Source organism: Bactrocera neohumeralis, chromosome 6, assembly GCF_024586455.1.
Source record: "Bactrocera neohumeralis isolate Rockhampton chromosome 6, APGP_CSIRO_Bneo_wtdbg2-racon-allhic-juicebox.fasta_v2, whole genome shotgun sequence".
NCBI classification, from domain to species: domain Eukaryota; kingdom Metazoa; phylum Arthropoda; class Insecta; order Diptera; family Tephritidae; genus Bactrocera; species Bactrocera neohumeralis.
The window spans coordinates 14,169,964-14,193,929 of NC_065923.1; the positions used below are offsets into that span (position 1 = coordinate 14,169,964).

The window sequence follows — 23,966 nt, forward strand, 5'->3', positions numbered from 1 at the left end:
TCTGAGCAATATCTCAGTAAATTGTGGCCTTTTCTAGAGTATACGAGCTCCGACGAGCAAAAAAAGAATGCCGAGCGAAAAAAGGAGAAACAGGCGAGCGCCGAAAAAACAGACGATGGATGCATAGGGTCTTGGCTGTTGCAAGGAGTATCACCACGATGACGACACAAAATGCTCATTCTGCAGCAGTGGCGATGAAAATGCCGAGTATATCTTTTCCACCTGCTCGAGAGTAGTGGAGAGAACTACCATCGAACGTACAACAACCCAAAGGATGACGCCTGGCAAGTTATAAGTCACATGCTACAATCAAAAACAGGTATGGATGAAAATGAAAGGCTGGGCCGCAATAGCGATTCACGAACTCAGTATAAGAGAATAATACTGCAGGGAGTTTGTGAAGAGGCACTCTTGCCCAGTAATGCCTAACTGCGGTCCCGCAGGTCCAAATACGATTTAAAGCAGCCATAGTTAAGGGTTTAGTACGTAGGCGTACTGTTCCATAAGTGGAGTAAGGCTAGATAATAATAACTGGGCGTGATCCCGCAAGAGGTGAGTCCTTAGCGGGGAATATATCGTCCATGCTGTCTTTCAGCACCATATTTGGAAGATTCTTCACCCGAAAAAACGAGGTTTTGAGTTTTTAATGCAGCTGTATGCTACATTTGTCCGATCTAAATAATTTCTTTCAAGATTGTACGGATTTTTTAGATAGTAATCCATGCCAAACTTGGAAAAGCTACCTTGTCAAACAACAAAGTTTTCCATAGGATTTCAGTTAGACAGGTAAGTTGTATACGAGCTTTCTGTTATAGTAGTCCAATCTGAACAATTTCTTCGAAGATTGTACCGTCGCCTCGGGCAATAATCCATGCCACATATTGTGAAGATATCGCGTCAAAAAACAAAAAATGGTCATGGAAGAACTTGATTTAGGTCGTTCAGTTTGTATGACAGCTATATCCAAGAGTGGTCTGATATTGGCGTTTCCGATCAACCGGACCACCAACTCGCCTTTCAGGTCTAAAAAAAGCAACTTTAAAAATAATAACTTTTTTTGACGTTCTGAGGTTAGGAGACAATAAAAACCAAATGCTTGGGGATCTGATAAAGGCAGCTGATAGGAAAAAGGATAGGAGCAACTGATGAAGTTTGTAATCTCGACCCAGACCGATTAACGGTTGTAGTCCCAAGCAAGAAGAAGAATAAGGGGCGTTTATACTTTTATATAGTTTAATATGTGGTTGCCATCCTACAAATTGAAGTTTTAAACCTCTTCTCAATAGCAGAAGTGAAAGTCGAAACTCCTTCCGTAATAGAATAACCTTTGTTTAATATGACCCTCTTAATTTTGGCTCCTGAATGTTGTGTGTGAGATTGCAGTGTATGTAAATGGTCTAATAGAGTCCTGTCCTCTATTCACCTCCCAATAAGCCGGTACTAATTTTTAACAGGGCATGACCACTAATTAGATATCCAAAGTCTCAATAACTTCTTTAATTTGTTAAACTTCGTGTAAATTTTTATACGAGTAGACTCAATGTTATTGACGAGGATAGACCCATATTTTTGGGGACAAGCACATGTTTGTTCCTTTTGAAAAAGAAAAAGCAAATATTGTCGTCATAAATATCGACATGCCATGGAAATTGGCTATTCATTTCATGTTCGCCAACTTCGAAGAGCCAAAGTTGTATGTATTTACCATAATGCTCAACGAAGTACCGGTACCTAAAAATATTTTTGTGATTATATAAAAAGTGTTTTTCAATGAGTCTATACATACTTTCTTCCGAGCTGTGGAAACAGCAATTACTAGATTTATAGTAATCGGTAATTGGAGCAACTATGGATTGGTTGCGCACCACGCTTTCTATAGTGGATATTGGATATCTACAAAGAAGCCGCATGGTGCGCACCGGAGAAGCAATAGCTGCTATGGAGCAGAATATCGAAGAGGACTCCGCCATCGCGTGCAACACTTTAAGAAAGATTTTGCGGAAGAATATTTATTGGCTTGCGAGGTTACAAAATCCAACTCGTGCAAGAATTGAAGCCGTACGACCATCAAGCGGGACGAAGATTCCGTGAATGGGCCCAAAACGAGATGGCCACCTTTCTTGATTTTCACAGTTTGGTATGCTTAATGGTCGGAGAGATTCATTGGTTATGTTTCTTCAAAAATGAAGCCGACCATAGTCGTACCATCAATGGAGAACACTATAAAGCCAAGATTAATGAGTTTTTCGTGCGTGAATTAGAGGATGCTGATGTGGACGACCTTTGGTTCAATTGAGACGGCGCTACATGCCATTCAGCCAACTAAACTGTAAATTTTTTAAAGCAAAATTTTGGTGAGCGCGTTACACGTCGTGGCTCTGCGGTGTGGCCTATAAGATCGCGCAATTTAAAACCTTGAACTATTTTTGGGTGGATAAGTGAGATTGTTTGTGTACGCAGATAAGTTCGAGAGGATTGAGGTATTGAAAGATAATATTTGGCGTATTATTGCCGAAATAACGCAAAATAGTTAAAAATTTGGCCTCTAAACTTGAAATTATTCAAGTCAGCCTCGGCGATCACTTGTCCGAAGTCACTTTTAAAACCTAATGATAAATCCTTATTTTTGTAATGAAGCTTCTTGGAGAAAACATTTAATTTTATGCGTTTTTTTTATCGAAAACCACATGGCTAAAAAAACAACTTTCAGGTATACATACATATGTATATGAAGACGTTTGCATTTCATTAAAGAATATTCTAAGCGACATCAGAAGAGATATAAATGCATATACATTATATTATATTCATAAGTTTCCATATTAAACACATTTGCGCTGATAAGTTGGATACATGACTAGGAATTCACATACAAACTCGTGTGTGTCTCGAAGTAAGAAAGAAAAGTGAATTTAAAATTCATACAATTTCTTCTTCTTCTTTTCAACTTGCAGAAAGTAAAACACAAACATGGCGTTCAGAAATTCTTCAACATATTCATTGCATTTCCAACGCTTCATTTGCTTTAACTCATAGAAGAATATCTGTTTGTATGTGTATATAGTAATTAAACTTCTACTTTATACAATTTTTATTTTCTTCTCGGTTTTGGTTTTTAATTAAAATTTATTTTGCGAGTCACATTTTTAATTATTTTTTAGCCTAAATCATCTCATAGTCCATTGCTACATTTTTAACTTTTGCTGCTTATTCATATGCTTTATTTATTTACGAGTTTAAAATCAAATACCTGGCCTTGAGCTGTAATTTGATTGCCGTAAAAATGGACACATGTCACAAGTTTTGATATAGGAACACTATTGGAATATTCAAAGTCGAAAATTTTACTTCGGCTTTTGTCTTCAAGATATTCTATGCATGCAGCAATCTGACAGCCATAAATTATTTTCCAATAAAATTGAAATTTGAAAGTCCAAACGTCTATTGAGTGGATACAAGTGATATGTTCATATGAATATGTGTGTGCGTGTGAATGTCGCAATCAATTTCCGTTATTTATTCAGTGGGTTTCAATAATTTTTTATCATTTTCAATAAATTCCTGTAGTGCAACGTCGTAAACGTTGACCGAACAATGGCTTTATCGTTTTATAAGCCTTGTTCACAATTCTGAACAATTGAAGAAAAGTTTGATTAACGACAAATGTCTCTGCTTTGACAGCATAATTGAAATATTAGTTGCAATAAAACGTTGTCAAATTTTTTTTGTGGAACGGAAAACAGTGAGAAAAATGTATGAGTAAAGTGTTGTTAGCTTTATTATATTTTCTTAAGTTTACATTAATTTTCGTCTTTATCTCTATTTTTAGTTCTATATTTAAAACTCTGTCCCTATCTCTCTCCATCACTTGCTCTCTCATTTCTTCTTCCTATTCTTTTTCCTCTTGTTCTTTTTCTTCCTTTTCCTTTTTCTCTTCCTTTTTTTCCTCTTTCTCTTCCTCTTCCTGTACCTCTACTTCTACCTCTTCCACCTCCTCTCTCTACATATATCTATATCTATATCTCTATCTATATCTATATCTATATCTATATCTATATCTATATCTATATCTATATCTATATCTATATCTATATCTATATCTATATCTATATCTATATCTATATCTATATCTATATCTATATCTATATCTATATCTATATCTATATCTATATCTATATCTATATCTATATCTATATCTATATCTATATCTATATCTATATCTATATCTATATCTATATCTATATCTATATCTATATCTATATCTATATCTATATCTATATCTATATCTATATCTATATCTATATCTATATCTATATCTATATCTATATCTATATCTATATCTATATCTATATCTATATCTATATCTATATCTATATCTATATCTATATCTATATCTATATCTATATCTATATCTATATCTATATCTATATCTATATCTATATCTATATCTATATCTATATCTATATCTATATCTATATCTATATCTATATCTATATCTATATCTATATCTATATCTATATCTATATCTATATCTATATCTATATCTGTATCTATATCTATATCTATATCTCTATATCTATATCTATATCTATATCTATATCTATATCTATATCTATATCTATATCTATATCTATATCTATATCTATATCTATATCTATATCTATATCTATATCTATATCTATATCTATATCTATTGGCAACGTTTCTCTCGAAATTTCGTAACGTCGACTCATCAGATGTTGTCATCGTCCATACCTCTGTATCATATACCAGGACGGAAATTATGAGTGACTTATAGAGTTCACTCAAAAGAGGAAAGTTCTCTGGGCTCATGACTTCCCGTCTTAGACCAAGTATCTTTTGGGTAGGCAAAAAACATCCGTTAGAAGGCGAGCTAAAGTGAGAAGGCGAACCATCCCTCATCAGGGTTGCGCGTTGGCTTTGGGACCATTCACGTAAAAAACCCTACCAATGAAAAGAAGAAAACGGTCTCGGAAAATTATTGACTAGTCACATAAATATTGGATCTCTCTATGGCTTTGATAAGAACGGATTGGTAGCTACAAAAAGGAGTAACTTAGATTCAAAACAATCGATGGCACGACAAGAATTCGTATGTTTGATGGACCCATATTTCCATTCATTCCGGTTTTGTAAAGTTACCTCGAGCTGTTTCACATTCAACTAACAAAGGTAGGACACAGTCAAAACTGAATCGGGCATACTCATATTATTTATTGTATTTAGAAAGTCTCTGCAGGCTTATCGTAGGTTAAAGTGATGATATCCGATGAAAAATGTGTAAGAAGGAAGAGTTAGAGAAGAGCTTGGTATAACTTGGCGGTTTTGGTGGGCTCGGTCAACTGCTTTTGGTCGACCAACGTAAAAGGTAAAATCGGTCGGTTTCGTACAGAATATAGAAAGATAGAGAAAATGTTTACAACATATTATGATAGGTCCCCGTGTAGGTTGTAAAAGTATAAAATGAATCTGATAGAAACACCTCTCAAAAATCTTCATCTGCTAGGAAGATTCTCCTTGAATTTGTTTGTACCCTCCATTTTCAATGGCGCGAGGTTGATGTGTATGCTTCTTTCTTGTTATTGTTATTATTATTAACACTGTAATGCCGATCTGCTCGACCGTTATTTTAACACTTTGTTATTGCAATTTACGAGCTTTTGGCCGCGTCGGAGATAAGGCAACGACACGTTAAATTTTCAGTAACCGTAAGTAGATTATGGCACTTTTTCTTTTACGTGTACTTCAGCGCCATCAATAAACGCGAACAAAGCGAATTACAATCAACAATTCATATGTCTTTCATAGCAATTGACAATAAAGGCATGCTGGTCGGTGTGTGCGCTTCAATCACTGTGACTCGCGGCGAGCGCACGAAAAATGGCGATTAACATAAAAATTGATTGTTAGCGCTGCGCTATTAATAATAAAAGACCGTTAAGAGAAGAATCGAAGAGCAAATGGCGTCTTGGTTATGGCATTGCCATACACATACACATGCACATATATAGTGTATGCGACCATAAGCGCATTTGTGCAACTTGTGAGCGCCGTTCGCTGCTCGTTGTGGCAATTTTCCGCTGGTAATTCGCCCAAACGCATTAATTGCCTTTCGGAAAGCTGCTTGAAAAACAGTAAATGGTCGCGTTCGACGCGGCGTCAGTTGAGGGGAAGTACTCGCAGTTGTTGTTTTTGTTGTTGCATGATGAGCCACTTATGGCGACCACAATATTTCCGCTATAAAAGCGCGCATAAAGCCGCCAAGCAAATTGTGGCAGTCAAGTAAGTGAAGTTGCACGAACAGACGCGCGCTTGTGGCTTGTGTCATAAAAAAGTTGCAAGAAAATTTTGTGCAAAGCCACACACACACATATCACATATTTATATATTATATTTTTTAATAATAAAGTTCTTTGCGCATTTTTGTTTTTTTACATTTTTGATTTCCTTGCTGTTTAATTTGTGGCATTGTGGAATTTATTTATGCAACGGCATAATTTATGAAATATATAAAAGAGCAAAGGCAAACGCGAAAACAAAAACAAAAGCGAAGGCAGCGCATAAGAATGCAGTGAAAATGGGCACGCCAAATATGCAAAGGACAGCGCCTACTGAGCGGGTGGCGCGGCGCTGGCGGTGTGTGCTGACACGTACGCCGGAATGTTTTAATAACAAAATAAAAATGGCATTGTTAATTTTAATATGGACAACAATATGGTGCAGGCATGAGTGTGTTGCCGCGGCACGCCATAGCAATCAAGCTGTGTACAATAACTACAACAACAAGAGTAATTTGCACGAGCAGCTGGAGATTAATGTTGTAGACGACAATGAGAATGTTGAAGCGATTGTCAGCAGCTGGGATGAGGTCCTGGATGGTATTGTGCCGGCCGATGTGGATGCTGAACGCCGTTCGGAGCAAGGTGAGCAATCGAATGCAATTAATGCAAAGTTAAAAGAGGCGATAGTAGATATTGTCAAAAGCTGAAAGAGTATAGAACACCCTTCATATCTATAGCATAACTTTTTTCTTGATTTTGAGAGGTATATATGCTACAGTATGTTTAGTATAGCCCGATCTAAAGAATTTGTTCCAAGATTGTAGACTTGTCTTTGATTTCAATCTTCGCGAATTTTGTGAAGATAAGTCGTCAAATAAAAAAGTTGTCCATTTTGTACTTTTACGTGAAACAAATTTTTCCGTATCAGCAGAAGTATTATCTGTATTATACGAATATTTCTACCAAACGCTCTGCTCTGACAGCATGTGTAGCTATTTTAAGGGTACTAGGTGGCCTGATCCCGAAAAAAATTCGGGATCCCGAAATCTTCTTTTCTAAATCCCGAAATGCGTAAATTCAATGGAAGCCAAAATTTAATGGTTTGATGAATGAAGACGCATTAAATTGATCATTTGGGGTGATCCGAAAGTTTGTTTCCGAATATACCCATTACGATTGCCCATATGAAGGGAATTGTTTATATTAGACTTTTCAAGCTATCCACATAGAGGTTATTAATATTTCGTGACTGTATGTACTGATCCCGAAATATTTGACTTTCAAATTTTGTTTTCGAATTTCTATATATTTTTACATTGTGAATATTTAAGATAAAATAATTGTTCTAATGTTATAAACTTATCAAAAAACAAATTGATAATTTTTTTGCTAATCTTTATTCAAGTACTTCGTATGGGCATACGTTTCCAAAAAGCATTGCATGTGTACGTATTTCGGGATTATTCTGATATTTCGGGATTCCCAGTACTAATCCTATATAATTTTTTTCAAAAGATTCAAAGCGTTCTTTCTAATTTTTCGTCGAGGCACAAGTTTTTTTTGGTTTCAACCCTTCGGGGTTTTCCGATATTTCGGGATTGCCTGCACTAGTCACGAAATATTTGAATTTTTTTCAAAAGGTTCAAAGCGTACTTTCTGAATTTTCGGGATTTTTCAGATATTGCGGGATTGCCTGCACTAATCGCGAAATATTTGAAATTTTTCAAAATGTTCACGGGATTATTTCTGAATTTTCGTTGAAACACATTTTTTTTAGTTTCAACCTTTTGGTATTGGTTATGGGACCTGATTGTTCTAGGTTTTCGTCGAGATATACATATATGTATATGTATGTATGTAGTTCTAACGTTATGAGATTTTGACTTTTGTATTATTGTTATCGGAAGCAAAATTGTAGAAACTTAAGAAGCTTAAATTTTTGTATCCTTTGAAATAGGTTCTCATGCTTTTCTTGATAGAGCTTCGTTTTCTTCGAAAATAATTTCTTCAAATCTCTTTAATATTGATCATCGAATCTATTTTCTATATCTTTTTTTTTAACTACGATGATAAATATAACTTTTGCCTTAATTCAGCAAAAATTGTATTTTTGTCTTTCTAAAATAATAATTTTGTTGTACAGTGTTATTCAAACGAGATGCAGCGACAGCGGCCGAAGGTGAGTCAGCAGAGCTAAATGCTACAGCAGGGTATGAGTACACAACGCTGGACGCGGTAATGACAGGTGTGGCCGATACAAAACGCATGATGACCCAACAAACGGTTGAAATACACACTGAAGCAACAACAACAATGTATGATAGCAACAGCATGGCAACAACTATGAATTACAGCGTCGAAATTAATGAGTACGAAAATGTGAAAAATAATGGAAATGAAAATGCCAAGCGACCAAAGGTTGTTGACAGAAAAATTATAGCAGCCACAACAACAACAACATCGTTATTTGCAGCAGCACATGCAGAAAGCGCCACAGAAGGGGCAGCAGCAGCCACACCACAAACTGGAGACCAGCAAAACTTTGCTGAAAACACAGAAGAAGGGGAGGGGGGTGCGCGCGAAACGCAGACGAACGCTTGCGAGCCACCGGTGGATGTGACAGCCGCGTTGCAGCAGCAGTTAATTTATGAATTTGCAATTAAATACAAGCACATACCGCGTGTCACGTACTTCACCTGCCGCTGGTTGAACCCCGCGCCCGGCCACACTTTCGGCGAACAAATGACGTACTTAAATATGCAGACGCTGGCGATGTTGCAGCGCATGTACGGCGGCAGCAAGGCAGCGGACGAAATGAGGTCAGATGGCGGCGCAGCAAAGGCGAAAAAAGCCAGCACTGACAAGGTGGCAACAAAGCGCAAAAGTGCGCCAGCAAATGCACCGAGCGCAACAAGAGCAACAACAGCAACAACAGCGCGCACGGTAGCCTTATCTAAAGCTGTCGAAACAAATGCACGGACAGTGCGTGGCAACGGAAATACGCGCGGCAAACGTTCGACCACTGCGGCGCTGAATAACGGAAATGTGACGCAGAGCGGAAAAGGAAGCAACCGTGCCAATCGCCGCGCTACCAGTGAAGCCTTCGCCGCTAACGCCACCATCCCCACCGCCGCACCATGGGACATTTTAATTAAAGTTGTACATATCGATCAATTAATCAATAAACGTCCAACCGCTGCCAATAACAAGAATAGCAAAAACAACAACCAACGCTACAATTGGAATGTGCAACGCACATTTGGCGGTGGATTTGCCGCTGGTGGCGGTTATGGTCGATCAGCAGCAGGTAATGCCGGCGCACGCAATGCGTACACGAATGCAAATTGGCTGGCACAAGTGTTGCGCGACGATGGCAGCCGTCAGGTGGTGGTGCTGAATTTGGCATGCGGTGCAGCGAGTCGTCGGCTGCTCGAAATGGTAAGTCGCATGTGGAAAAATGGTAAAGTGTCATCTGGCCGAAAGGTATGCGTTAGGTAAGGTAGAGAGTGTGGTGTGTGTTTTTAAGCCATGTGTACCCACTTGAATAGGGAATTTTTAAATGCGGTTGCGTATACGCAGTGTAGTGCCCAAAATCTCCGATTCTCATGCTCCAAATGTAATGTTTGCTGCAAAGTTTTAATATATGTGGATGTATTTTAGTTTCAGCAACCTTTTTAAAGATTAAAGAAGAATTATTTTCAGATATTTTATAAAATCTTTTCGCCCGAAAATCTTTATACCCTGAACAGGGTATATTAAGTTTGTCACGAAGTTTGTAACACCCAGAAGAAAGCGTCAGAGACCCTATAAAGTGTATATATAAATGATCAGGATGTTGAGCTGAGTCGATTTAGTCAGGTCCGTCTGTCTGTCTGTCCATCCGCCTGTATGTCTGTCTGTCTGTATATATGTATACGAACACGCCCTCAGTTTTTAAGATATCATTTTGAAATTTTGCAAACATCATTTTCTCTTCAAGAAGCTGCTCATTCGTCGCAACTGCCGATATCGGACCACTATAACATATAGCCGCCATACAAACTGAACGATCGGAATCAAGTTCTTGTATGGAAAACTTTCACATTTGACAACGTATCTTCACGAAATTTGGTGTGAGAAATTGCTCATAGAAATAATGTAATATCCGAAAAAATTGTTCAGATCGGATTACTATAGCATATAGCTTCCATACAAACTGAACACATAGTTTTTTCTTGTTTTTATTAGAATTTTCGCAATGTGAAATATAAGAATTTTTTTTAGTGTATTTATTAGAGATACAAATGTTTAGGGATTGACGTTTTTTGGCTTTGCTTTAACTTTTATATACAAAATTTGCACCACTTCATAGTTTCGTATTCTGTGGCACAAAAAAAATTCATTGATTTGATACAAATAGCGACAATTACGTACTCTAATAGGTTTAATGTACATATCTCTCAAACCATTCAAGCCAAACTAAGCAAATTTGCTCAAGGTAAATCGAATAAGAACGTCTGCCAACAGTGAGAAGATGAACGAAATCGGGTCATAACCCCGCTCACTAACCACCAATAACTTAAAAACTCTCCAGAGACATCAAATTTTGCCACAGACGTGTTATTAGATAGCCTTATAAGAGCCGGGGTAAAAATTGGACAATGGGCGTGGCACTGTCCTCTTTTAGGTGAAAACAATTCGAAAAATTCGGTACATGCTTTTATTTTCATATTCCTATATGGTAGTGTGAAAATGGGGGAAATCGGATTACAAGCACACCTACTTTACATATAACGCAATTTTAAACTTATTTTGTATACAAATCTAGAAGAAAATTATATAAGGACAAAAAACTTTGCAGTGATTTTAAAGTATGCCACCTTACGGTCAAAAATTGGAAAAGTCCAAGCAAAACTGTTCAATCCCCTAGGTAGCTAATAAGTGAACCCCAGTATTTACAGTTGACTTTTGACCATTGCATGTATGTACAATTGAAATTAAAAGAAAATTATCTCGTGATAATACTACCTCTGTGTATTAAAGATGGATTGAATAGGGTCAATATTTCCTTGAGCTCTCATACACCTAATATACAGATATTTGAACTTTCGGTTGACTTTATACCGCATAAATCAGCCAATATGTTAGTTATCTCATTGAAAATGAGAGAGCGTGTCTGGGCGAAAATGTGAGCTGATTATTATCAGGATTTTTGAACACCCGGCTGACTTTACTACAAATGATTGGTGCTTTAATGTGAGGAACCTTAAAGAAATTCTGAGGGCATTTTATTAGTCCGTGACATGAAATATTAGTAAAAACAGAGTCAATATTACCCACAACTACCTTATACTATTTATAATGATTTTGTGCCGAATATGTCGATCAGTCAGTATTATTTATATATAAAATTGCTTGAAATTATATACTCAAGTGTACATTAGCAATGTCAAAATTAATGCAATCAGTCCGTCCCTTTTTCTGTCCCATGATATTTGATATTTTAATGAAACTAAATGGAAAAATTCTTTAGAAATTATTTGGCTTAGCGCTAAATTAGAAATTGGTATCTACCTTTGTTTAAACCTCATACCGCTAACTTGTATAATTACTATTCTCTGGTTGTTGTTTTCCACATAAACTCAATATATTAAATTTAAACTCATCGGTCCACATATCGCACTTGAAGACTTTTTAAATAATTTTCGCTGACGCGAACTAAAATATGGCAATAAAACTAAGTCTAAGTTTATGGCCTTCAATGTATGTCAAGAAGGTATCAAATTTGAATGTAACTTATTCAAAATTTCATCGAATAATGTATGTTTGAAAGCAACATATTTTCATTTTAATATAAAGTTTTGCCAGCACCTGAAATACCTTCAGGAGGAGCTTTGACTCTTGTAAGATTATAAAATGATCCTTTTCAAGTTCAAATGTAAAGAACTGGGTAAAATGGTCAAAATGAAAGAATGACGCTTTTGGATGCTTTCTTCAGTCGGTCCAATTGTTAATGTTCAGAATTTGACAGTTGGTTTGACAGGTATGGCTATTCAAAATGAGACATATCATAAATGTACGAGGGCTGCTATATATATTTCTGGCCTAATAATGAAACTAGGAATATTTATCAACGAAAATGGTTTTATTGTTTTTCAAAATATTCTCCATCAAGATTTATACACTTTTGCATGCGCTCAAACCAATTTTCGAAGCACTTTTTCCACTCCGATTGAGACACCTCCAAAAAATGGTTTTTGAACGCTTCAACAGCATCTTTTGGCGACGAAAATCGTTGACCACGCATTATTTTCTTGATGTGTGGGAATAAAAAGAAGTCGTTGGGTGCCAAGTCAGGGCTGTACGGCGGATGACCCATCAATTCGACCTTTTGGCCGGTCAAAAAGGCGCTGGTTTGAGCCGATGTGTGAGAGCTCGCATTGTCATGGTGCACAATGATTCGTCGTCTCTTGTTCGTTTTTCGAATTTCTCCGAAGACTTCAGGCAAACAAATGGTGGTGTACCACTCAGAATTGACCGTCCTACGTTGCTCAAGCGGAACAGTCGCCACATGACCAGTTTTGCAGAAGAAACAGGCGACCATTTGCTTCGAAGTGCTTCTTCCACGAACAACTTTCGTTGGATTTGGCTCGTCTTGGAAGACCCACACGGTCGATTGCTGTTTTGTTTCGGGCTCATACGCATAGATCCATGATTCGTCACCTGTGACGATCTTATAAACGTCTTTTGAAGCACCGCGATCGTATTTTTTCAGCATTTCTTTACACCAATCCACACGAGCCTTTTTTTGAGCGATTGTCAAAGTGTGCGGGATCCAACGAGAACAAACCTTTTTTACGGCCAGGTGTTCATGCAATATCGAATGTATGCTGGTGGGAGAAATGCATAGGTATACCTCTATCTGAAGGTATGTTACATGACGGTCTTACATCATCAGTTCACGTACGGCATCGATGTTTTCTGGCACAACGGCTGTTTTTGGACGACCTTCACGGAATTCGTCTTTGAGCGATCGTCGGCCACGATTGAATTCGTTGTACCAGTTTTCCACAGTGCTATAGGATGGTGCTTCATAGCCATACAAAGATTTTAGTTCATCGATGCACTCTTGTCGCGATAATCCACGTCGAAAGTTGTGAAAAATGATCGCACTAAAATGTTCACGAGTTAATTCCATTTTTTGGCCGAGATAAATTTTTTAATTCCCTGTAAATAAAACAATTCACGATTAAATGACAAAACGTTCTGAGTGATGTTATGCTAAAAAATGTCAAACTTTCCAATGGAAATGTCAGATTGCACCTGGCAACACTTAGTGTTGCCTAGGCCAGAAATATATATATGTAGCAGACTCCGTATTCTAAAAGCATCCTTTGTTTTGATTTTTAGAAAAACTGATAACTGATTTAGAAAGTAATAGATAATAGTGAAGTCTATCGAATTATTTCAAATGTTACGCATACGCCATGGCTCGCTTGCCAAGGTAAAAATATGAATTCAGATGTTACGTATACGCCGTGGTGCGTACATGAATTTAATATTATAAGTTGCATGTAGAAACACCTGTGGGGGTCACTATTTTTTATGACGTTTTTGATAGAAATTTATAACTGTAGTTAGTTTCTATCGTCTTTAAGTCCAAAAATTGAACTTTTCACTTTTTCTTAAAGAAAACATTTTCACTTTTAGTTTGTTTTTTCATCTACAGAAATTTTGGTTTATCCATCAAAAAATAAAGAATTTTAAGGCGAAATGTAAAGCATAAAATTATTATTTATTTTTCATATATCTTTTTTTTGGGATAATCACTACCAAATCATCTTATTTTAATTTTTTTCTAATTTTTTTGTTGCTGTCCGAAAATATTGGTATGTGAAATATATTGAGAGCATAAACTTTAAAGATCCTTAGCTAATAAAAATGAAAATAAAAGATCTCCACTTACACTTGAAAACAGCTGCATCAAACGGATTATAACGGCACAGCTATATTGAGTTTTTGAATTAAAATCGTTATTATAATAGTAACATATAGCATCAATAGCGTATGTGTTTCACCCACACATGCTCAAATGTGCACATTTATGCACGCTTTGTCCATCTGTCGCTTGCCACGCCATGCGATTGCCGCCGAATGTGTTTAAATATCGATATTTGCCTAGATATAGTTACAACTAAATACAGTTTAACAGCGGGCCATTCAACTGTTTTTCGAAAATTCGCTTGCGGTTCTATGCTGAAAGCGCTCGACAGGAATCGCAACTAATGAGTACACGCGTGTGTGTGTTTGCGTGTGTAAAATCGGCCATTCGGCAATTCCATTTATGTTTGTTATGCACTTTGTATTCGATTTGCCGTCAATTTGTTGCTATTTTGTAACTGTTAATGCTTATTACTCCGCACATTTGCAATGTCGACTATTTGAAAATTCATCGCCGCACCAAATACAAATGCGCCCGTATGTGTGTGGGTGTGTGTGTGGTTGCGCCTTTACAATTCGATGTTAGGTGTAATTATACGGTTTGAGCTTTTAGTTTGAATTGATTGTAAGCCGCCACACATTAGCTATTCAATTCAATTAGCATTAAAATTCGCAAATACATATACAATTATTAAATTTGTTGTTTGTGTTATGGAAAAGCTGCCGGATATTTGAAAATTAGAGCCGCATCAATTGTGGCTTTATTTTCAATTGAAGTGCCATTTTTAATTGAGGGAATGCATTTTACTTTAGGTGAATTGAAATTCATTGTTGAATGTGAATGTCAGATTTGCGAAGTTATTTTTCTTAAATAAACAAAAAAAAAAAAAAAACAGTAAGGAAGAAGTACTCTTGCTAATTGCAAGGGTTAAGGCAGGGAATATGAGATCTCGGGCGAGCTTTCCGCCGATTTTATTTATTCTAAGCACAAATAAGCACCGTAAAAAACACGCTCTTTTGGTTTTATTAAGATAACTCACATATTGGCTAATATATGCAGCATAAAGAAGTTACATGGGTTTCCTCGGGTAAAAACAGCCTTTCTTCAACAATTCTTTTCTCATATAAGGAATGAAATATTTTATTAGACTTTTTATTGTTACTAACATATACTATTAACAAAGAAATTCTGAAATTTTTGGAAAAAAATATTTTAAACTCGGCCATTGCGACGCCATTTCCGTTGAACGCTCGAAAAGACGATGCGCCCGCGTTTTCAGGATAACTCCTCACAGGGTCATCTAAACAGAAAAAATACGTGTTTTAGTTAAATAGTTGTAATAGAAAAAATTCCGTCTTCCAAGTCTCTGTGAGTTGTATCTCAAATACCCATGTAAAATTTTATGAAGATCGGTGGATCAGTTCTCGAGACATCTTGCCAACCGACCTCGTGCGCAGAAATTCTTAAGGGGCTATACCAGTGTGACACTTTCAAAAACATTTTTTTACTCAGTTATTTTTCAATATTTTTGTAAAAAAAAATTTTAATATAGCTAAAGATATACTTCATTACGTCCATAGAACGTCGAAACATTCAATCTAGTACTTTCTTTTAAAAAAATTCACGAAAATCGCCTAATTTTTCATTCGTCACACTGGTATAGCCCCTTAAGGTTGTATCTCCGAAACTATTACTCGGATCAGCTTGAAATTTAGGATAAGATTCTAGAGGTGTTGTATTTAGTAAGTCAATAAAAAAAAATCGATTTTTTGAAACCTGTAAACTCTTGTAACCCCTAAATGCAGAAGTATTTGGGAATGTATATGTAGATATATAGTTCTAGTTAGGCGCTAAAGCGAACATACAAAAAATTATTGAGGAATTTGTATTTTAAATATATTTTGAAACAGAGTTAACACCTTTCGAAAATGAAAAATTTAAATTATTAAAAAAAATTTTCGAGGGAAGGGTATATATAATAAGGAAGCATATCGAAAAATCAGCAGGTCTTTTATACACATACATACTTTGGCAATAAGCTGCTTAATGAAAAGGAGATTTGTGGAAAACATTTACAAATTATAAAAATTTTAAGACAAGCATAGCGAGTTCAAGAAAGTCTTTCGCTAGATAACTTTTAAAGCATTTACTCCCAATGAGAAGCTATAGATGTCTCATAGATTTTAAAAATAGTATATGCAATGTTCTGCACTCCGCTCTACTATGAATCTAGTTTCGCAAGTGGATATAAACACTTGCTATTCATAAATACTTTCTACTGAAAAACATTGATCTCCAAAGAAATACTTAGAAAAGGGTGTAAATCGGAGAGTAATAATCGAAACTAAGAGTAGCCAATAAAGTTGTTCTATGTAAAATGCAAATGAAGCTTTGACGATGATACATCAAACGCCAATGGCTGTTCGGCTGCTAAGGAGCGCTGAATCAGCGTTAACAGCAAAAGCGAAATCACGACTTACAAGCAAATCTATGCAATTATCCATGCTTATTGATGTTTTGTGAGAAAAGACCAAAGAGATGGGAAAAAGAGCGCTCTAAGCGCATGAAAGTAAATGATTTAGCTGGGAATACTTACAAACGACTGCTGCAGATTGTTAGCGTAAATGTGTTTTTGTACAGATTTTGATATCTTTTTTTTGTATTTAACATGCTTTTGTGAATAACAGTACATAGAAGTAAATAGAGATAAAAATAAAAAAATTAAAAGCGAAAATAATACCCTAACCCCTTGTATAAATGCAAATATGTAGTTCCTTCCAACGTGAAGTTGATCAAACAGTTTATATGACAGCTATATGTTATACGATTCCGATGTCGAAAATGTTTGCATATATTATGCAATTGTTTTAGAGAATACGCAGAGCCAAATTTTGTGAAGATACCTTGTCAAAAGAAAAAGTTTTCCATACAAGGACTTAATTCCGATCGTTCAGTTTGTATGGCAGCTATATGATAAAGTGGTTCAATATCGGTGGTTCGAACAAATGAGTATCTTGTTTGAGAGAAAAGAGTGTGTACACAATTTCAGATCAATATCTCAAATACTAAGGGGCTAATTCGCGTATATAAAGATCAACGGAAACGTAGACAGACTTGGTTAAATCGACGCGGCTCCGCACGCTGATACTTTAAAAGCGCTCACACATTTCTTGCTGGATCTTACAAACTGCAAGACAAATTTAATATGTCCTGTTCAGGGTATAAGTAACAGGAAAGTGCGCAGAGAGCAGACAAGTTACACTTTTCTTAGCTAATGGCTCACTTTCATCCATTTTTTCTAGCAAAGAAATCAATTTAATTATTTTTTTTTGGAAATTTCTTAAATTTCACTCGTAAACGCGTCGTGACAGGCTTTGCGACTAACGGTACTTTAACAATGCACAAATGCGAGTATGGGCGAGCACCGTAAAATAAATATTCAAAATCTCATTTGAAACGTTGGACTAACTTTTTCACTTTCTCCCTTCCACTTACATACAAATGAACGCTACATTGTTACGTCAAACAACTCTCACATGTACACACACACACACGTACGTGGCTGAACGTACGAATGCCAAGGCATCGAGCAAAGCATTGTTCAATGCAACCTATCATTGGCTGTTGATTGAGGATTATACATTTAATCGGAATGCTGACATCGATGACAACGCTGACAACGATCACAGCGACAACAACAACAGCAATAATAAGAATTACAAGCGAACCAGCGCACAACCGAATAATGAGGCAGTCGACGACGACGACAACAATGCCGACAACCTCACCAATAAGTTTTTCGTGCAAACTCAAACGCAGCAGCTGCAAGCGAACAAGCAGTTGGATGAGGCGGAGGAGGGGCAGAAGCAGCTCAGAGCGACAGCGACATCAACAGTTGCCACACGGAGTACTTCGATTAAGTCGCCGCGCCCAAAAGCTACTCTTACAGCGACGCCGGTGACTGCCAATAATGAGAACACCATGGAGATTATTGAAAAGTATCTGGAAAAAATCAACATCAACATAAATACTGAGTTAATATTGGCAAAGCGGCACACACGGCGTATACGTGACGGCGCTGCAACCGACGATAACACAAAATGTGCGGGCGGTGGGGTGGCTGATGGAGATGGCGATGGTGACGGAGATGCTGATGGTGATGGAGATGATGTTCTGCTCTCTGGCCGGGGCTGCGGCACGTCTGACAGTGAAAGCGCTACTAATAATACACTTCAAAGGAAGGATTACTACCGGCTCTACGATGTTTGGTAAGTTTCATTTTATGCTTTTTATACGCGTTTTATTTGGGTTGTTGTTGTGTGTGTTCGCGTGCGGCATGCACGGCGACGTCGTAAGATATACTCATTAAAAAGGATATGCCTGCTTGCCGAAGATAAACACACAGACACGCACAGCCATGCAAGAGGTTTAAGGTGAATATGTGTGTGTGTGTAGTCGTACGCTGCGGCGCTCTTATTGAGTATTGGCAACATATGTGCCGTTACAGCGCAGCAGTTTGCCGTTTGCGTGAGCGTTTTGTATTCTTCCCGATGACAATAATCTTTTGTAAACTTCTACGTGAAATGTGCAACGTATGTGTGTGTGTGCGTGTTGTTAAGCGAAAGTTTTTCAATTTGCTGATTGAAATTTTTTACGCGTTGCCAAAGTTTGCTTTTTGACAATAATGGGTATTGGCGGCGTATAGGAAGGAAGGCCTTGAATTTGACGTCGTAGAGTTCTTTTTCATATTTTTTTTTAAATAATTGTAGTTTAACAATGCAAGGAAGCGCTTAAAATATCTTGTTGTATTCATGAAATTAAGTGAATTTTTGTCTAGAAATGAGATGATTATCAGAAATATAGAAATACTACTATGAGCAAAAAATAGTAGGACTTTGTACATAATTTTTAAATTCTTAATTTAATTTTCAAAATCTACAGTTGTGAAAACGTTTTTTCCAATCCTCGAAACAGTTGTTAAAGTCAATTTCCAAAATAGTTAATGTCTTCAATTGGCTCAAAACGGTTTCCGCAGAGCGTTCGTTTGAGTTTGCCGAATAGTCAGAAGTTACACGGAGCTAAATCAGGTGAATATGGAGGTTGCGGCACGATATTGGTTGAAAATTTGGTGAAAAACTCAGGAAGAATCAATGCAGTATGCGACTGTGCATTATCGTGCTGCAAAAACCAAGTATTGTCGGCCCATAATTCTGGCCTCATTTTAAGAACAGCTTCGCGCAAACAATGCAGAGCGCTCAAATAGTACTCCTTGTTGACAGTTTGGCCGGTCGGAAGGAATTCGAAGAACACCATACCTCGATAATCAAAGAAAACTGTCAACATAACCTTGATTCCTGACCTGCTTTAACGCGATTTTTTTCGGCTTCCGCTTGCCTTGCCACGATATTCGGCCGATTAATCGTCTGTTTTCAGGCCGTAAGAAAAGATCCAAAAGGAATAATAAACCGATCAGAATGGTAGCCACTCTGCATGTTTGAACTCCTATGGGCCGCAGGGGTCCTTTGTTGGCCAGTCGGATGGCGTGGCGGCGCAGTGTGCGCACTTGGTGACGATTGCACAGCTACAGAGGCTAAGGTTTGCTGTAGTGCGTTGGCAGCATGGGGTCACGTAACTCGTGGTCTACTCCCGGTGCGTTTAAGGCCAGAGTAGATCTTAAGATAGCACCATACATTACATGTATTGTGCCCAATCGAGGTAGAGTTTGAATGGCGCCCTTGGCGTAGAATTGGCTGTTTTGGGGATTTTTCACTGCACGGAACCAAAAACTCTTTCCCAGTTATTTTGCCATATTCACAATCTGGGCGAAGGAGTTCAGATTTGACATTAATATTGCAGTCGATGGCGTTAAAATTCCAACTGTCAATAATTCTAAGGTTTTAGGTGTGACACTCGACAGCCTCTGCTCCGTTCCTCCTCACACACCATTACGGGATGTCTCGTGTCAAATATCTGCACAGTTAGGCCCGCTTGCTTCCAGTTAAAGACTATAAAGAACTCTCCTCCAAGTAGTTTTGCTGGGGTATTTTCGTAGAAATCATCCCTGCAGTGATCTGTTTGAACCGGAACCGCCTTCTAGTAGCACCAAAAGTCTTTACTCAACTACGTCGTCGACATAAGACAAGACGCCGACCAGACTTCGGACGCAAATAACTTCAAGTATGCACTGATTGCCATTCACAGTCAAGCCATAAATACCTTCATCGATTCTCTCAGTGAATGACGTACTTGGAGTCAAACCGGCACCCAAACGACGACGATGAGTTGTCGCAAGAATCGAGAGTGACCCTTGCGCAGCTTCGTTCTGGTTACTGTAGCAGGTTAAACTCCTACTTATTCAGAATAGACTTCGACATATCAAACATATGTTTGCATGCAACGAGTCCCCGCATGACTCTAACCACCTCCTTGCATGCACAGCTAACCCTACACATCTGACACCAATCTCCCTATGGTTCCTTTGTCAAAGCGCTGGATGTGGTAAAATATTATTTTAATTAAAAAGAAGAGAAAATTTCCCAAGCTTGACATTGAGAAGTTGAGTTATTGGCTCAGAAATAGGGCAATTCACTAAAAATACAGATTTCATAAATCTACCGCTCTTCTGGAAAGTGAAGCTAGGAAAATGTTGGTGTTGGTTGTCTAAATATTTCTAGTAAGCTATAAGGCACAAAATTATGATGAAATTGTGAAAAATATGCTGACAAACTTTAACAATTGTACAACAAATGTAAGTATCCAGTTGGATTATTTCACACTCTAGGAACTAAAAGTGATGAACGAAAAGTATCAAGGTTGATGGGATCGACCGATTATGGCAGATTATTGCTGATCCTCAAAAAGATATTGTCAATTGTATAATTGTTAAGGAAAAGCTAATCAGGGCTGTTAAACTCAAAGGAGAACAAATCTTTAAACAAATATAACCAAAATCTGTCTGATGTATATATAGGGCAACAAAACCCCCGTACCCCTGTGCTATTTAACAAATTTTCGAATTTTACTTGAAGCCAATAAGACCGAGTTTTTTTTTCACGGAAGTAATTTTCTAATACCGCTACTGGACAATTGTGTCCCTCAGAGTAAATAAGAAAATCAAATGAACTTCAACGGCACACAAAATGTTTACCAAAAAGGACGCAAACGTGTTGGTGTACCAGATATACTTAAATACTGCTGCCAAAAAGGGACCATTCACACACACACAGAAAGAGGAAAAAGGCGGAGAAAATAATAATACGGAAATCTACGGATAAACTAGCCGCAAATACAAAACGAGCGTAAAATCGACAGCAAATCTAATATTTGTTTGCCCATTCGCTTAGTTGCACACACACACACACACATATTCATACAAATGTGTATATATTGCACGTGTGGTGTATGTGTAGCGCATATAGTATATATGTATATAGTATGTGTTTACTCGTATATGCATGTATGTGTGTTTATTATTTGCTGTTTCTTTGTTGACCACAATAGGAATCCAGGACTACAATATGGCGGCCAATTGAACATTTCGGAAATTGGATATTTCGCACTCGATGATGGTCTACAAATTGCCCTCTGGTATCGTAGATCGACCACAATTACGAGGCGAATGGACATGAAGATGGCACGCATCCGTTGCTTGATTGTGGTAAGTGGTGTGCTCAATGGCAAATAATACAACAAATAAAAAATATATACATACATACACATGAGTACCCTGGGGGTATAGAACTTATAGACATAGTAGATAAAACAGAATGTCGCACAATATTTGGACTGCTTTGAAAATCACTAGTAAGCGGTTAGTTACACAAATTTTTGTTCTTTTCCTAAAGTTTTAACTTATTCGACGAAGTAAGAATTGCTGTTCCAAAAATTTTATGAGGTTTTGACTATATTTAAATACCTTTTCTGAACTAAAATTGTACTCAGAATGAATTAGAGATTAGTAGGTGAAAGAGGTCAAAAAACGATTCTTTTACTTATGGCTCAAGCTGCTCACGAATTCCGTTCGTAGATCAAGTATCCTCTGGGTAGCCGAAAAACATCCGTTTGAAGGCGAGCTAAAGTGAAAAGGTGAAACATCCTTTTCCAAGGGTTTTGCGCTGTATTTGGGACCCGCTACGTAAAAAGCCTATCAATGCAAAGAAGAAAGCAGCCTCGGATGAGAGACCCCCTTTTGACGAAGACCCCTGCAAACGTGTTAAGGATTACGATTTGAAGGCATGCACCTGGAATGTCCGGTCTCATAATTGGGAAGGTTCCGCTGCACAGCTGGTTGATGTCCTCACTAAAAAATGCCATGGACGGGACAAGGACTGAGACGAGTAGGTAGTTAATAAAAAATCCAGTGAGTGATTCATATTGAGGGAGAGACTCCATCGCCGAATTTTGGATTTCACCCCGTTGGATAAATGCCTAGCCACAATCCGCATTAAAATGAAGTTATTCAACATATGGCTGATTTGCGCCCACGCCCACGCCCTCGGAAGAAAATTCAGCCTCCATGATGAAAAGTCCCCAAATAGGTTGAGGCTGAACGAGTTCGCCGGGGCCCGAAATATGGTTATCGTAAAGCTAGATTTCAGCATAAGAAAATTCATCAAGCTCCCTGACTGTATCCGGATTGAAAAGCCACCAACCAGATCGATCATGTTGTGATAGGCGAAAGACACGTCTCCAGTGTTTTAGATGTGCGTACGCTCCGAGTTCCTTCCATTGACTCGGACCACTATCTTGTTGCAGTAAAAAACGCATGCCAACAACTAAAAGGAAGGTTCGATTTCCGACTCGGTTTTCGGAAAAAGCAAAAATAAGCCACAATATCAGTTGTTGCAGCGAGAGAACACAGACAGTGTACCTCGGAGCGTTGAAATCGACCACAATAGGTTCGGGATGGGATAGACACCTGCAGTTGAAGGGGAAGCTGGACGCATTTGCCAACAGAAAAGAGAGAGACCGATATGCGTGAATCTGAAGAGCTTGAGAGAGACAGGAGTAATGCTCGACTAACATAAGGTTTTAAGACCGGGGCATACTCTTGTTGAACTCCCAGAGGTGATCCAGTAACTGATGCCTAGATCGCACTAAATAATAAATAGTTGTGGAGGTAACACTTCTCCAGCCTGCTGAATGGCAAGACAATGCTTTGTAAATTGATGGAAGAGTGTTCTCAGCTCTTTTCTATTTAAGTTGAGAAAAATAAAACTTAGCCTTAAGACATATTTGATCTAGTCAGATGATCCACAACCGAATGCCTGCCTCTTCTGTCCAGTTTCTGCCCATTTATAAACAATTTTCTTATTTTTACATTCAAAGAAGTGCGACTAGTCTTATACTATATACAAAGTAATGAGTTCCATTACAGTTATCGATTATAGACAAACAAATTCGCATATTCTCCCGTTCACACTTACGCCATAATGACTGCAAGGCAAAAATTTAGTGAAGATGTGTTACTTAATGGGAATAAAGAGCGCAAACAGTGTGGAACCGGAATAAACCGAAGTGCCCTGCTGTAAAAAAAAAGAAAGAGTCATGTAAAGAACTAAACTATTGAACAATAGCAAATAAACAAACAAGCAAACAAATAAAAGTTGAGCAGCGCAAATTTGAAAACGCTTAGTTGATTGCGACAGAGGGCGATGTGATTGTGTGATTAGAATGGAAATGCGAGAAAAAGAGCATGGAACTCATATTTGCTTTCAGCTAAGCCTCTGCTAACTTGACACTAT

At 37.6% G+C, this 23,966-nt stretch overlaps 1 protein-coding gene across 1 annotated transcript in view; it reads left to right on the top strand.

Moving 5' to 3' along the window:
- Positions 1 to 6,428: 6,428 nt before the first annotated feature.
- Positions 6,429 to 23,966, top strand: part of LOC126761567 (uncharacterized) — a 51,153-nt gene continuing 33,615 nt past the window's right edge. The window contains 5 exon segments of the mRNA XM_050477871.1: positions 6,429 to 6,555; positions 6,558 to 6,944; positions 8,446 to 9,740; positions 17,806 to 18,491; positions 21,724 to 21,880. Of these exon segments, the coding sequence (XP_050333828.1) occupies positions 6,522 to 6,555; positions 6,558 to 6,944; positions 8,446 to 9,740; positions 17,806 to 18,491; positions 21,724 to 21,880 (2,559 nt within the window). The 5' untranslated portion in view covers positions 6,429 to 6,521.